This window comes from Capra hircus, chromosome 15 (genome assembly GCF_001704415.2).
Source record: "Capra hircus breed San Clemente chromosome 15, ASM170441v1, whole genome shotgun sequence".
In the NCBI taxonomy this organism is placed as follows: Eukaryota; Metazoa; Chordata; class Mammalia; order Artiodactyla; family Bovidae; genus Capra; species Capra hircus.
The window spans coordinates 28823772-28838052 of NC_030822.1; the positions used below are offsets into that span (position 1 = coordinate 28823772).

Genomic DNA, 14281 nt, shown 5'->3' on the forward strand with positions numbered 1-14281 from the left:
CTGGTTGATGAACTACTCATTGGAAGGACTGATGCTGAAGCTGAAGCTCCAATACTTTGGCCACATGATTCGAAGAGCCGACTCATTGGAAAAGACCCTGATGCTGGGAAAGATTGAAGGCAAGAGGAAAAGGGGGCGACCGAGGACGAGATGGTTGGATGGCATCACCAACTCAATGGAAATGAGTTTGAGCAAGCTCCAGGCATTGGTGATGGACAGGGAAGCCTGACTGCAGCAGTCCATGAGATCACAGAGTTGGACACAACTGAGCGACTGAACTGAACTGACTTAGCCTGTAGAGCGGGGGTTGAAGGATACATCTAGTTAGAGAAATGTGAATGATATTGGGTTCTTTCACAATGAGAAGTAGAGAAGTGGCTCTAGAGAAATGAGCTAACAATGTCTGGTATAGTGGTTTCTCTCCACCCTTTTCTTTCTTCTCATCCTCTATGTATGTCAGATACAGCAGTTTTTGTAAAATTGCCATCAGCCCTCTGCCAAAAAACCTCTTGACAGCTTTCCATTGACTGTGGGCTAAAATCCACAGTCCTTTGCAGAGCCACCATGAATCCGTACGATCTAATGAGTGCGTCCATAACCTTACCTACCTGTTTTTCATCCTCTCAGAAAAGCCTTGCTTTCATTTGCCTTAATAGCATTTACAAACCCTGCCACCCACTCTCATGGGACCAGCTCATACTTAGCACTTAAGGTATCGGCTGAACTATTCCTCAAATAGGTACTTCCTCACTTCTACACTAAGATAAGGATCTCCCATTACTGTCTCCCAGTGGCTTCTTGAATTTCTCCTTTAAAATACTTACTGTATTTGTAAATACTTGCTTGCTCATTGGCTTCCATGCAGTTTTAAGCTTTATGAAGGCATGAAATACTTCTGCTTTTCTTTGTTGTCTTTTAAGTTCCCAGTTCCATGCCTAACCATAAAAGGCACCATAACTAAATGATTAACTGAAAGAAGGAATGAGGTTTGGTTAAATAGAAATAGCAACTTCAAAGTTGAGATTTTTCTTCTACCTTTTAATTGTGAAGGACAATATATGGTAGTCCTAAGAGCACAGTGTTTAGTAATTACAGATTTGGATTCAAATCATAGGTCCATCACTTATTGGCTGTGGAACCTTAGGGAAGTCATTTTCTCTCTCTTAGCCTTATTTTTCTCATTTATGAAGACATATATTCCCTTATGTCAAAGAGTTTAGTTAGGATTAGGAGAAAGTCCTTTTTTTTTTTTTGCCACACTGAGTGGCCTATAGGCTCTTTAGTTCCACAGCCAGGGATCAAACCTGCACCCTTTGCATTGGAAATACAGAGTCTTAATCAATGGACCACGAGAGAAGTCCCAGGAGAAAGTTTCTTGATATATTTAGCATGACACATGGCCCAAAGTACTGCTGGCCCAAAGTAGTACATAAATATTTGGCGAATAAATGAATGGATGAGGAAACACAAAAGTTATGACAAGTGTTTTGGTAATGCCCCAGAAATAAAGATTTTATTCTAAGAACCAGTTAGAGGAAGTGGAGCTCTTAAAAGACAGAGAAGGAACAGAGAGGAATGCGGCCTTCTAAGAGCCCCATAAAGTCTATGTTTCCACCCCTATCTTACATACGAGAAACAGAGATGGGAGAGCCGAGGTGGCAGCTTGATTCTGAGCAGCTCCAAAGCCTGTTCTTCCACTGTACCAGGCTGCCCTCCTCACCAGGGAGTCATTTGTTGTCTTGGCCAATTATATGAGCTTTGCTGGGGCCTTGAGTGCTGATTCTTTGTATTGTGTTGCAGCTGAAGCACCACTGTGTGAAGGATCCATCAGACCTCTGCAACATTAACGTGAGCGGCCTGAAGTTCTCCAAGGTACAGCTAGCCACCAGAGGTGTAATTGTGGTGAGCTACACCTGAGGTGGCTCCTGTCTGATTGACCATCATAACTTTCAGAGTCTCTGGGAACTGGGAATCTGGGCATAGGAAGGAGGAGAGTCACACAGGGACTTGCTGGGTGGAAACAACATTCACAGACACTGTCTTTTGCTATAGATTTGGTATTGCCATTATCCCATGTGAGGTGAGCTGAAGGAAATGAATAACGTTATGGAAGTGGTTGAATGTGCATAGAATTTTATTGGGGTATGATTCATTATGTGCAGAGAGTTTCCATCAGAAGAGCCTACAGGAGAAATTTCTCTCAGGTTTCAGTGCCAGGAATGGTATTGGTTCTCCCAAGATGCTGATAACTGGTGGTTTTTTTTTTTTTTTTAACATGGCATGCTGGGTCTTTCCAGAGCAGCTATCGAACCCGTGCCCCCTGCATTGGGAGGGTGGAGTTTTAATCACTCGACCTCCAGGGAAGTCTTGGTTTGTTCTTAACTCACAGACTCTGTGACTTATATAATGAGTCATGTTTCTTTCCTTGCACTGGCTAATGGGTAGCTTGGAGCTAGATTTGTGGCCTGTCATCCCCAGTATATATATTATAGCCCATATTTTTAATTTGTAGGCCTTCCATGGCATATAAAGAGAGATTGCTTGTAGAATGCCACACAGAAATTAAAATGTATTAACATAAGTAAATCTCAAAAGATCTGTGTATCTCAACACAAGTGAATCTTAAACATGTGGTGTTGAGTGAAGAAAGCAGGTTGCAGAATGGTATCTACAGTATGATGGCACTTAATATAAAATTTTAAAACATGTAAATAATAACTATATATGGCTTGTGGATACACATACATGTAATGCAAGTATTAAAGAGATGTGGGATGATCACCAATTCAGGATAGTTGTATTTTATGAGAGGGAGGGTAGGGATATGTTGCAGGGATATCAACTCTCTGTAGTGTTTTATTTCTTTAAAGGAATTTGAAGCAGAGACAGCATAATATTCAGACTTACTAAAGCTGGATAGTGGTTACACGGGCCTTCAGAGTAACACTTACCACACTTTGCTGACTATTTGAATTATTTCATAATAGGAAAATAAAAGAAGCAGAAAAGCCCTTCCTGCCTTCAGCAAGTAAATGCTCTTGTTCTTAACCCTGAAGTCTTTGCTCCTTCTGACAGCAGCCCTGGAGCTTCAGCAAGGCCTCCAAGCAGGGAACTAATCTTGTGTTCTTTGAAATGCCCTTTCACAGGCTAAGGAAAAGGATTTCAAGCATTTTAATTCAGTGATTTACATCAATGCCTCAGAAAACCTGCTTCCTCTAGGTAAGTTTTCTTCCTGAAAACCACCTCCTGCTTCCTGGCTGCCAGTCTTTCATGTTAGAAGTTGCCTGTCTGTTCACCTGTAACGCCATACATCTTTTTTTTGGAGTGCAACGAGCTAGGTGTGGGAGAATACACAGACCTGGATTCCAGCCCAGAGCCAACACTACCTATGCAGAACACTTCTCTGTGAGCTGCCGCTTCTCTCTCTATAAATGGAGATGATCCCCTTCCTTTCTGCCTCCCTAAGGCAGGATACTTTGTAGACTCAGACAGGATCAGTACGGTCAGCCCTCCATGTCTGTGTTTTCCACATCTATGGATTCAACCAAACAAGGATATAAAAAATTTAGAAAAAATCCCAAGAAGTTCCAAAAAGTAAAATTTAAGTTTGCCATGCACTGGCAACTATTTACATAGCATTTATATTATATTTACAACTACTTACAGAACATGCTTCCTTGGAGGCTCAGTTGGTAAAGAATCTGCCTGCAATGCAGGAGACCTGGGTTCGATCCGTGGATTGAGAAGATTCCCTGGAGGAGGGCATGGCAACCCACTCCAGTATTCTTGCCTGGAGAACCCCCATGGACAGAGGATCCTGGCGGGCTGTGGTCCATATGGAATCACAGAGTCGTACATGACTGAGCGACGCAGCACAGCACAGAGCATTTACTTTATGTTCAGTATTAGTAATCTAGAGATGATTTAACGTGTACAGGAGGCTGTGTGCAGGTTATATGCAAATACTACATCAATTTATACAAGGCCCTTGAGCTTCCACAGATTTCAGTGTCCTTGGTGGTGATGCAAGATGGAGGTGGAGGTTGGGGATTGGGGTAGGGGGTGTGTATGTGGGGGTGGGTGGTCCTGGAACCAGTCTCCTACCCATACCAAGGGACTGTATGTAAAAAGTTTTTAAGTCCCTGAGAACTCCTATAGGAGTGTAAAGCCTTCTTTGCTGTGGATTCAGCAAATCCACAGCGACCCCTGCTGGGTGTCAGGACAGTATCCTGTTTGGCTTTTAGCAATCAGTGTGTCCAGTTTTCTGTTCTTCCGAGCTCAGTTATAGCAGGATACGGTAAGTGCAACAGTAGAGGGAATCAGAAAATCAACTGGGCCATCAACTGGGCCTCGAGTGTCAGAAGATACTTGTGAGAAAAGGAGTATGTAAGCTGAGACCTAAAACACGAATAGGAGTAACTCAGAAGGTGAGAAGGCATTTCTGGCCAACAGAACAACAGATAGGGGCCAGCAGTGCCTGATCAGGGACCCTGAAGAAGCTTTGTATGTGTGCAAGAGGTATAGGCAGAGAGAATGGAGACTAGGAATGTGGGGAAGGGGCCCCATATTATCAGGGGCACTAAGTGACGTGGACTTAACTCTGCAGGCAAAAGAGAACCTTGGAAGGCTTTGAAATAGAGACTCAATAGTGGCTGTGAGGAGCATGGATTGTAAGATGGGAGCCAGGAAACCTGGGAGATGGTTGCATTTTTCCAGGAGAGGGGAGGTGAGGCCTCAGCTGGGGCTGTGGCCATAACGGTAGAGGGGATTGAGAAAGACAGAGAGAGAGAGGAGGTAGAAATAAACCAGACATGGTAACTAAGGGGCATGTAAAGAAAGAGAAGAACCAAGGGGATTTACTGAGACAGACAGCAGTATAGGAAAGGCAGGTTTAGGGATAAATAGGATGAATTCAGTTTTGAATGCATGGAGTTTGAAGGGTGTTTTTAAAGAAGTGTGTGACAGAGTCCCTGTCCTTGAGGAAACAGTGTGGTCTCTTAGGAGCCTGAGTTTGAAAACAAAGGCCAGCAGGCATATGGAAAGATGCTCAACCTCACTGATAAATAAAAGAGCATCCAAGAACTATTATATATGTATCAAATATTGACAGAAATGAGGACTGATGACTGTCAGCATTGGTAGGGAAATGGGTAGTCTCATATTCAAATGGAATAAATTGGTCCAACATCTTTGGAAGGTAGTTTGGCAGTATCTCTTAACATAGTCTAGTAGTTCCACTCCCCAAAATTTATTCTACAGAAACACACTTGAACAAGGATGTTCATTGGAAATACCCTGAAGGCACATGTTTCTATTTGACTCTCTAGAACATTCCAACTCACAAAACCAACATAGGCCACACTTGACACCAGGTTCACTTAGAAGGCTCTGGGTAATTCCCCACGTATGCCAGCAGCACAGCATCAGCACTTCATGTTCAGTGGAATCCTCACGGCAGTTCCTGAGCAGTTCATGTAGCTGTTCAGGTAGCCATCCGTGAGCCACTGGCTGCTCTCAATGGGTTGATGCCAGCACTCTGGCTTAGAAGCCTTTTTCCCCACAGGAGCAAATAGCTGTTGTTATAATCCATAGACAAAGCCCCCAGAGTTCTGAAAAGGACATGGCCAATCATAGGAGTTCCCGCACACAGAGAAGCCCAAAGTTATGGTGCCCCCTTCAGATAGGTATAGTTCTTTTTTAGTTTCTCCTAGTCCAGATGTGACTTACCAACCTGGGGTCATTTTTACCACAGCAGTTTTGCTTAATAACACAGTGACTGTACCATTTTTATTCCGGTTACCAGTGGAAGAGGGCTAGAAAGTTAACATAAGGTCCAGTTCTCAAGCAGAAGGGGAAGTGTTCTTAACCTTTTATTCAGATAATCTAGCCACTATCCCTAGGGGTATGGTTAAATAAAATAGGGTATGTCTATACTGTAGAACATAATTCAGACATTATACATATCTGTATGTTTTGACTTAGAACATCGTTAAACCATATTGTTAAGGGGAAAAAAAAGCAAGTCACAGTACAATGTGTGTAGTATGAGTCCCTTTTTGTAGAAAGAAGTGTGTGTGTTTCAGTATACACATAAAAAGTCTAGAGTATTATATGTGAAACTTTGAATAGTTATCTCTAGGTATTGAGATTAAAAGGAACTTTTATTTTTCTATTTTTTTTAAAAAACTTTGGTGGAAATGTTTACTTTTATAATCAGAAATAATAAGGATCATTTTTTTAAATGGGCTTTGGAGTTAGATTCAGTTCTTGATCTTTCCATTTAGCAATTCTGTTTCTAGCAAATCACTTAGCCTGGTTGAGCCGTGGATTCTTCAGCAGTGGAACGGAAGTAGTAATCACTCTTTTTCAGAGTTGTTAGAGAGTAAGAATCCCTGTAAGTAAAGCATTTTACACAATGCTGGGCCTAACCCAGTGGGAACCCAGTAAATGACCACTATTTTATCTTCCTGTTATGTCTTTTACAAGTTACAGTTTCCCTCTTTCTCCTCCCTCTTTAGAGGCATTTCACACGTTTCCAGTCTTAAAGGAACTGGAGCTCGCATTTAACGGCATCAAAACAGTCTACGTGAAATACGGAGACTTTAAGTCCTTGGAAGTAAGTTGGAGGTAGGGAGTTTTTGGTGCCCACCTGTTTCCCTGTAAGGAATGGGTGTAAGGAGTCTAGTGATCATAATTTTGGGGAAGGAGATCTCTGGGCCTGTATAGCTACCTTGCTTCAGGTGGTCCTCTGGGGAGGGTGGTGGAATTGGTGGTGATGATAAGGGAGTGGGTTGGTGGAGGTGAAGGCATTATACCTATGCCCATGGTCTTGGAAAACAAATGCCAAAGTAGTCTGTCTAGGAGAGTGAGTTTAAATAGAGTATTTTAGGAAAGAGAATTTGAGGGGTGATCTGGATCCATGGGGTTGGGGCATGGGGGTTAAGTGCTGGGCACAGCAGACTGGCCCAGCTGAATGAGAGGTGTTGTGAACTTATTCCTGAGACCCACCCTGGTATGAATCAGCCAGATTGGTTCTAATGAGCTTGGATAAGGTTATGGGCCATAGACTCAGGGATGAGTGTGAAATAAAACAGGGTCTCTCTAAGTTCTATAGCATACTCTTGACATCTATATATCCACAGCTGTTTTGTATTTGAAAATATTTTTTTAAATTACACTCTTAGAAATCTTTCTCTTAGATTTCCCATAGTCATGCATCTTCTGTACATGTTCTCATACTTCAAGTTTATCACCTATCAGCATCTATGAAAACTTTAGGGTAATTTTGTTTCACATAAAAGCAAAGCTTTTGTCACCACTTGAGAATCTGCGTGCACAGAGAGTAGAGAACAGCAGAGCTGGATTGAGGTGTGGGGCAGGCATCTGGCCAGGCTCACTCACTAAGTAACGGGCTCTTCCTTACATGGTGGCCTTCTAGAAAAGCTTCAGAATCACACCTCAGCGAAGTGTCTGCATGTCATGATCCTTGGGGTTTACCTCAAAGAACTGGTAACTTAAATTATTTAATGTACAAACATCAAGAGACAGCCATTCTTCATAAAAACCTCATTTAACCCAGTCTGACCAGAGAGAAACCTTCCACGAGAGTGCACTTTTAAGAGTTACGTGCCAAAGTTTTAAGGTGTTTTAACCACCTGGGATGGTGATCTTCCTGAAGTGGATTATACGTCCTTGTATTTGTAAAGCATGCTATACTGAATGTAATAGTACCTTTTCTCCCCGGTTTCCAGTCATATTGAGGCTCACAGTGCTTTACTATGAATTCTGACAGGAGTGGTTCTCATACTTACCCAGGAAGTGAAGTTCTTGAAAGTCCAATAAAACAAGGAGAGAGAGAGAGAGAAAGTTTACAACAACTCATGCAGCTTTGTGCTAGGTTAAAAAACATGTTATACCAGAGTTTATTATAGACAGAGGGAAACAGGTTCCAGAAGCTCTAGAGATACAGGGAGCCACTTTTTTACCCACAGGCCTGGGAGCTTCTTACAGGTTTCCATTAATTTGTTATTTTGCTTTTAAAAGAGTAGTTATTGAGCTCCTGTGTGTTGTACATTGTTCAGAGACTCCTGCATTCCTTACCCCAACCATTTCACACTCCTGCTTCAAGTGCCTGTGGGCCCACAGGGAGGGGACGTGACTACAGGCGCTGATCCTACAGCTGACTTACTGGTTGATCATTAATTGACTTTTTGGAGGCCCTGCCTCATAGTGTGATTGCAACTGATGAAGATTATTTATCCAGCAGACCAATCCTATCCAACAGAATTTGTTTACAAATTCTGAGAACAAAGTCAACATTCAGAATGTAAATGAGAAGAGGAAATCTCCTGCTCAGTCATTTATTCCCCCTCTCTCTATGGTTTGCGAGGGCTCTCTAAGAAAAAGGATAAACCTGTCAGAAATCCTGAATTTGCAGCCAATAGCAGTGAATACTTTAATGTGTAATGAAACTTGATGTCACTCAGCAGATGCAACATCCAAGTTAGGAATCTTCTCTCCTTGTTTGCCAGAAGGGCTGTCACCCAGAGTAGAACTCTTCAGGAGTCAGTTTAGAAAAACAGCTTTGTCATGATTTGATTCTCTGTACACAAGTCTGAAAAGGAGTCAGCTGGAGAACTGCCTTAAAAGTCAGGACACCTTGTTTGCAGTCTTGGTCCACCACTGCTTTTCCCTAACCTCCTTGGCCAAATAACTTACCCTCTCGGTGGAACTTATGTCTCCCCCTCTGTAAATTCTGGGCCAGCTGTGAAATTCTTTGCCCTGCAAGTTCTAAGACTGTTCATTTCTTTGAACTGTCCTTACTTCCGTAGAAAGCAGATTTGGATCCAACATTAAATAGCCCAAACAGACAGAGCAAGGGTTAGCAAACTTTTTCTGTAAGAGGCCAGTGACTGTTTTAGGCTATGCAGCCCCTAGGGTTATAACTAGTCATAACTGTCATAACTAGTCCACTCTGCTGTTGTAGAAGAAAAGCAGCTGTAGACAATATGTAAGCAAATGGGCAGAACTGTGTTCTCATAAAACTTTATGATGCTGAAATTTGAATTTTATTTAATTCTCATACAATGTTATATTATTGTGTTTTTCCCCCCAACCATTTAAAAACATACAAAGCGTTCTTAGCTCACAGGCCATACGAAACAGACAGCAGGCTGGATATGGCTTACAGGCCTTCATTTGCCAATTTCTGAGCTAGAACACTGATGGAACAGCTCAGTATGGTTGGAATGCAGTGAGACACAGTAGAATATGGTGATAGATGAGCCCAGGAGGAAACAGAAGAGACTGTAGAGAGCCTTGGAAGCCTTTTTAAGAACTCTGACCCTTATCCTATGGATAGTAGGGACCCACTGAAGTATTTGGAGCTGACGAGTAATAGGGTCCAAAGTATATTTTAGAAAAACCACTGTGGTATGGCTGTTGTATAAAGAATGGATCGGAAGGAACATATGTGAGAAGTATTAAGGAGATAGAATCCATAGGCTTTGTTGACTGTCCACATATGTGTATGGAGGAGAGAATTATCCCCATCTTTATCTGTTTACCCAAGCCAGATTTCCAGGTGTTCCTTCTTGAAATCTTCTCTCTCTGCCCCTGCCAAGTGGGATAGCCCATTTGTGTGAATTCTCATTGGAATTTGCTGATGGTGGTATGAACTCGGCAGTGCTTTGGTGCTGGGCATCTTTCATGGCCTGTGCAGTCCAATCAAGCCTACTCTATACCATGGGCTCTAGTCATACCCAAACCATTTGCAGATCTCAGAATAAGCAAGGCTGCCTTCTGCTTCCTGACTTCTTTACATGCCACTTGCTGTGCTGTATGTCTTTCTGTCCTTAACAGTGTCAGTTCAGTTCAGTCGCTCAGTCGTGTCTGACTCTTTGCGACCCCAGGGACTGCAGCATGCCAGGCCTCCCTGTCCATCACCAACTCCTGGAGCTTGCTCAAACTCATGTCCATCGAGTTGGCGATGCCGTGCCACCATCTCATCCTCTGTTGTCCCCTTCTCCTCCTGCCTTCAATCTTTCCCAGCATCAGGGTCTTTCCCAGTGAGTCAGTTCTTTGCATCAGGTTAATACAGTCAATACTTTGCAAAGTGTTGGAGTTTCAGCTTCAACATCAGTCCTTCCAATGAATATTCAGGACTGATTTCCCTGAGGATTGACTGGTTTGATCTCCTTGCAGTTCAAGGGATTCTCAAGAGTCTTCTCCAACACCACAGTTCAAAAGCATCAGTTCTTCGGCACTCAACTTTCTTTTTAGTCCAACTCTCACATTGATACATGACTATTGGAAGAACCATAGCTTTGACTAAACAGACCTTTGTTGGCAAAGTAATGTCTCTGCTTTTTAATATGCTGTCTAGGTTGGTCATAACTTTTCTTCCAAGGAGCAAGTGTCTTTTAATTTCATGGCTGCTGTCACCATCTGCAGTGATTTTGGAGCCCCCAAAAACAAAGTCTGTCACTGTTTCCATTGTGTTCCCATCTGTTTGCCATTAAGTGATGGGGCTGGATGCCATGACCTTAGTATTTTGAATGTTGAGTTTTAAGCCAACTTTTTCACTCTCTGCTTTCACTTTCATCAAGAGGCTCTTTAGTTCTTCGCTTTCTGCTATATCGGTGGTATCATCTGTGTATCTGAGGTTATTGATATTTCTCCCTGCAATCTTGATTCCAGCTTGTGCTTCATCCAGCCTGGCAACTTGCAACATGATGTACTCTGCATATAAGTTAAATAAGCAGGGTGACAATATACAGCCTTGATGTATTCCTTTCCCTATTTGGAACCAGTCCATTGTTCCATGTCCAGTTCTAACTGTTGCTTCTTGACCTGCAGGCAGATTTTTCAGGAGGCAGGTCAGGTGGTCTGGTATTCCCATCTCTTGAAGAATTTTCCACAGTTTGTTGTGATCCACACAGTCAAAGGCTAGACATAGTCAATAAAGCAGAAGTAGATGTTTTTCTGGAACTCTTTTGCTTTTTTGATGATTCAACAGTTTGGTGAATACCAGCTAGTCTCTGAGGACAGCTTATGTGTTACCTGCTGTGTGAAGCCCGTCTGGAGCCCCTGGTAGAGGTCAAACATCTATGCTAGTAGCATTGCTACTTAACAGACACACATTATGTATCTAGCTGCCCGACTAGGCTGTGAGCTCACACAGGGCATGGATTGGTTCACAGTAAGCCTTCAATACATAGGCCTTGAATGAAGGGAGGTGATGACCATGACAGGCATCATTAAGCATTTACTGTGTTCCAAGCCCTATGCTACAGGCTTTACCTACACAATTTCTCATAAAAATCCATTGTTATTTCTACTCTATAGATAAGGAAACTCAGCTTAAGTAATTTGTCCAATATCACAGATAGTCAGGACTTAAAGCCAGGTCTACAAGGGGTATCAGTTAATTTCTGCAGTGGAATCATACCAAACCCAGCCCTCCTCCAACAGTGACCTAGTCAGTTGTGTTTATGTGCGATTGACTGTGTTTCACTGAAGTGGTAAACTAGAAACCTTGCCCCTGCACCAGCTGTGTAAGATGCTGAAACTGGCCCCATTCAGTAGGGGGGTGTGTGGGTGGATGTGTTAGCAAGTACTGCTTGCCACACAACAGGCCAGTAAATCAAGAGACAAGTTGTTGGGGCACCTAATAGTGAATTTATTCAGAAAGCCAGCAAACCGAGAAGATGGTGAAGTAATGTCCCAAGAGCCATCTTGCCTGAGATAGAATTCAGGCTTCTTTTCTACTAAAAGAGGAAGGAGTAAAGTCAAACATTTCCTGGTTTAGTCAGCCTCCTGAGAGGAAGTGTTAATTTCTTCCTTCCTGCAGTCATTCAGAGGTGGGCCTGTTCAGGAGTTTTCCTGTGAGCTAAACAGAGGAATTTTAGCTTATGGCTCATTACCTGGGAGGCAGGATTCCCAGAGATGGGCCATTACATATAATTTAATTTTATAGGCAACATCCCTTTAGTGATTACCAGGTAATAAAATAAAAAAGGTTCATCTCTATTACAGAGAGGGAGGGAAGGGAGCAAAGAAAAGTAGGTGTCTGGAGAGGCTCTTCTGGAAAGAAAGACTGGAGTGATACCAGGTATCATAATTGCCTTTGTGTTTGCATAGAGAAACTCAGTTTCCTGGCTGGCCCCCTAACCCAAGTCGACTATATCATGAATCTCAGTGGCTAGTTAGAATGCGCTTTGTGTTGAGGTGACAGTTTGGGTCATTGTCCTCATAAGCCAGTTCATTTCAGCTGCTTATTTTATGTGCACCTACTGTGCCAGGGCCTATGCTAGATTACAGTGACAAGGCACTTCACCTCAGAGAGTTTATAGCCTAGCCTACTGCTGTGCACCAGGACCTGCTCGCTTGGCACATCCATGTACCAAAATCTCTAGTCCTCAGCCTTATATCCCGTTATCACAGTTACCTGGCTGCCTATAAGAAATACCCTGGAAGCAGTCTAGATAAAGCACTCAAAGTCAAAGGAGGGAGAGAGTCCATCTGGCTGGGAATGAAAAAAGCTTTCAGAAGGAGGGAGCTTTTGAACTGGCCTTTTAGGGCTTGGATTTTGATACATAGAAAGAGGGCATTCCTGAGTGAAAAGCTCAAGCAAAGATCTCTGGATGGGGTGGGGCAAGGAATAAGGACCAGTCACTTTGGCTAGCACCAGGGGATAAGCAAAAGCTTGCAGTATGGGAGCAAAGGCTGACAAATTGGTTGGGAAGTAACTCTGGTAGACCTTGAATGTTAATCCAGAGAGTCAAGAGGGTTTTAGTCTGTGGTTGATGGGCCCCCTAGAAAGTTAAAAAAAAGTAGCCACCTCCCACCTCATGTATGAGCATGATTATCACGAGGAGTGCTTCTGCTTCTCTGTCTTCTATCTTTGCACCATAGTTCCTGGACCTTTCCTTCAACAGCCTGACGGCGGAGGCCATCTGTGACCTGGGGATTCTGCCACACCTCCGTGTCCTGCTCCTCACAGGCAATGGCCTCACCTCTCTGCCACCCAGTTTGGCTGTTGCAGAGCAGTAAGTCCCAGAGTACAAGTATCCAAAGAAATAGTCCAAAGCAGTTCTAAAGGGCTGTAAGGACAGACTGTGAGCGTTCAAAGCCGGGAGAATGCCACCTACTAAAGCTCCCAGTAAAGGTACCAGTAGAAGCAAAGCCCCAAGAGTTGGGGAGGCCTCAGTTAGGGAGTCCACACCCCTCCCCAATAGGGAGTGACACGGGTGTCTGCACATCACTGTCGTTTGCTCTGATTGCTCATTCGTAAGCTGTGGCTATTGCTCTTGCCAGATTATTTCCCTTCATGAACCCTCTAAATAAGCTTTGCATATTTCCATTCTGCACATTTGCTGAGGCTGTGCCTTCTGGCCAGAATGTACTGGCCCTTTCTCTCTTAATAGTAATACATGTGTAATGCTTACTATGTGTCAGATACTGTTCTGACACTCTTCGGTTCAGTTCAGTCACTCAGTTGTGTCCGACTCTTTGCGACCCCATGAATCACAGCACGCCAGGCGTCCCTGTCCATCACCAACTCCTGGAGTTCAGATTCATGTCCGTCGAGTTAGTGATGCCATCCAGCCATCTCATCCTCTGTCGTCCCCTTCTCCTCCTGCCCCCAATCCCTCCCAGCATCAAAGTCTTCTCCAATAAGTCAACTCTTCGCATGAGGTGGCCAAAGTACTGGAGTTTCAGCTTCAGCATCATTCCTTCCAAAGAAATCCCAGGGCTGATCTCCTTCAGAATGGACTGGTTGGATCTTCTTGCAGTCCAAGGGACTCTCAAGAGTCTTCTCCAACACCACAGTTCAAAAGCATCAGTTCTTCGGCGCTCTGCCTTCTTCACAGTCCAACTCTCACATCCATACATGACTACTGGAAAAACCATAGCCTTGACTATACACTCTTAATATATACTAACTAATTTAATCCTCACAACCCTATGAGGTAAGTGCCCTATTATCATCACCCTCATTTTATAGATGAGGAAATTGAGGCACAGGTAAATTAAATAACTCAACCAGAGTTACAAAGCCAAGTCGCAGAGGCAGAATTTGAACCAAGTCCATCTGACTCCAGAGAGCAGGCTTATGACCATTACTTTCTCATGTTGCTTCTGTACATATTCCAAGGGCTACGTCAGACTGTCCTCTTTCCCTATCAGAAGCCTTTCTATCTTAAGGCTTAAGAGCTTTCTATCCTAAGGCTTTCTATCTTGAGGCAACATTAAGTACATTCACACTGTTGGGCAACCA

The 14281-nt window shown here is 43.2% G+C and overlaps 1 protein-coding gene across 3 annotated transcripts in view; it reads left to right on the forward strand.

Moving 5' to 3' along the window:
• Positions 1–14281, forward strand: part of XRRA1 (X-ray radiation resistance associated 1) — a 68355-nt gene that overhangs the window by 17920 nt on the left and 36154 nt on the right. For all 3 annotated transcript variants that reach the window (XM_018059344.1, XM_018059346.1, XM_018059345.1), the window contains exons 5-8: positions 1801–1872; positions 3147–3219; positions 6519–6616; positions 12916–13049. In XM_018059344.1, the coding sequence (XP_017914833.1) occupies positions 1801–1872; positions 3147–3219; positions 6519–6616; positions 12916–13049 (377 nt within the window). The remainder of the gene's footprint in view (positions 1–1800; positions 1873–3146; positions 3220–6518; positions 6617–12915; positions 13050–14281) is intronic.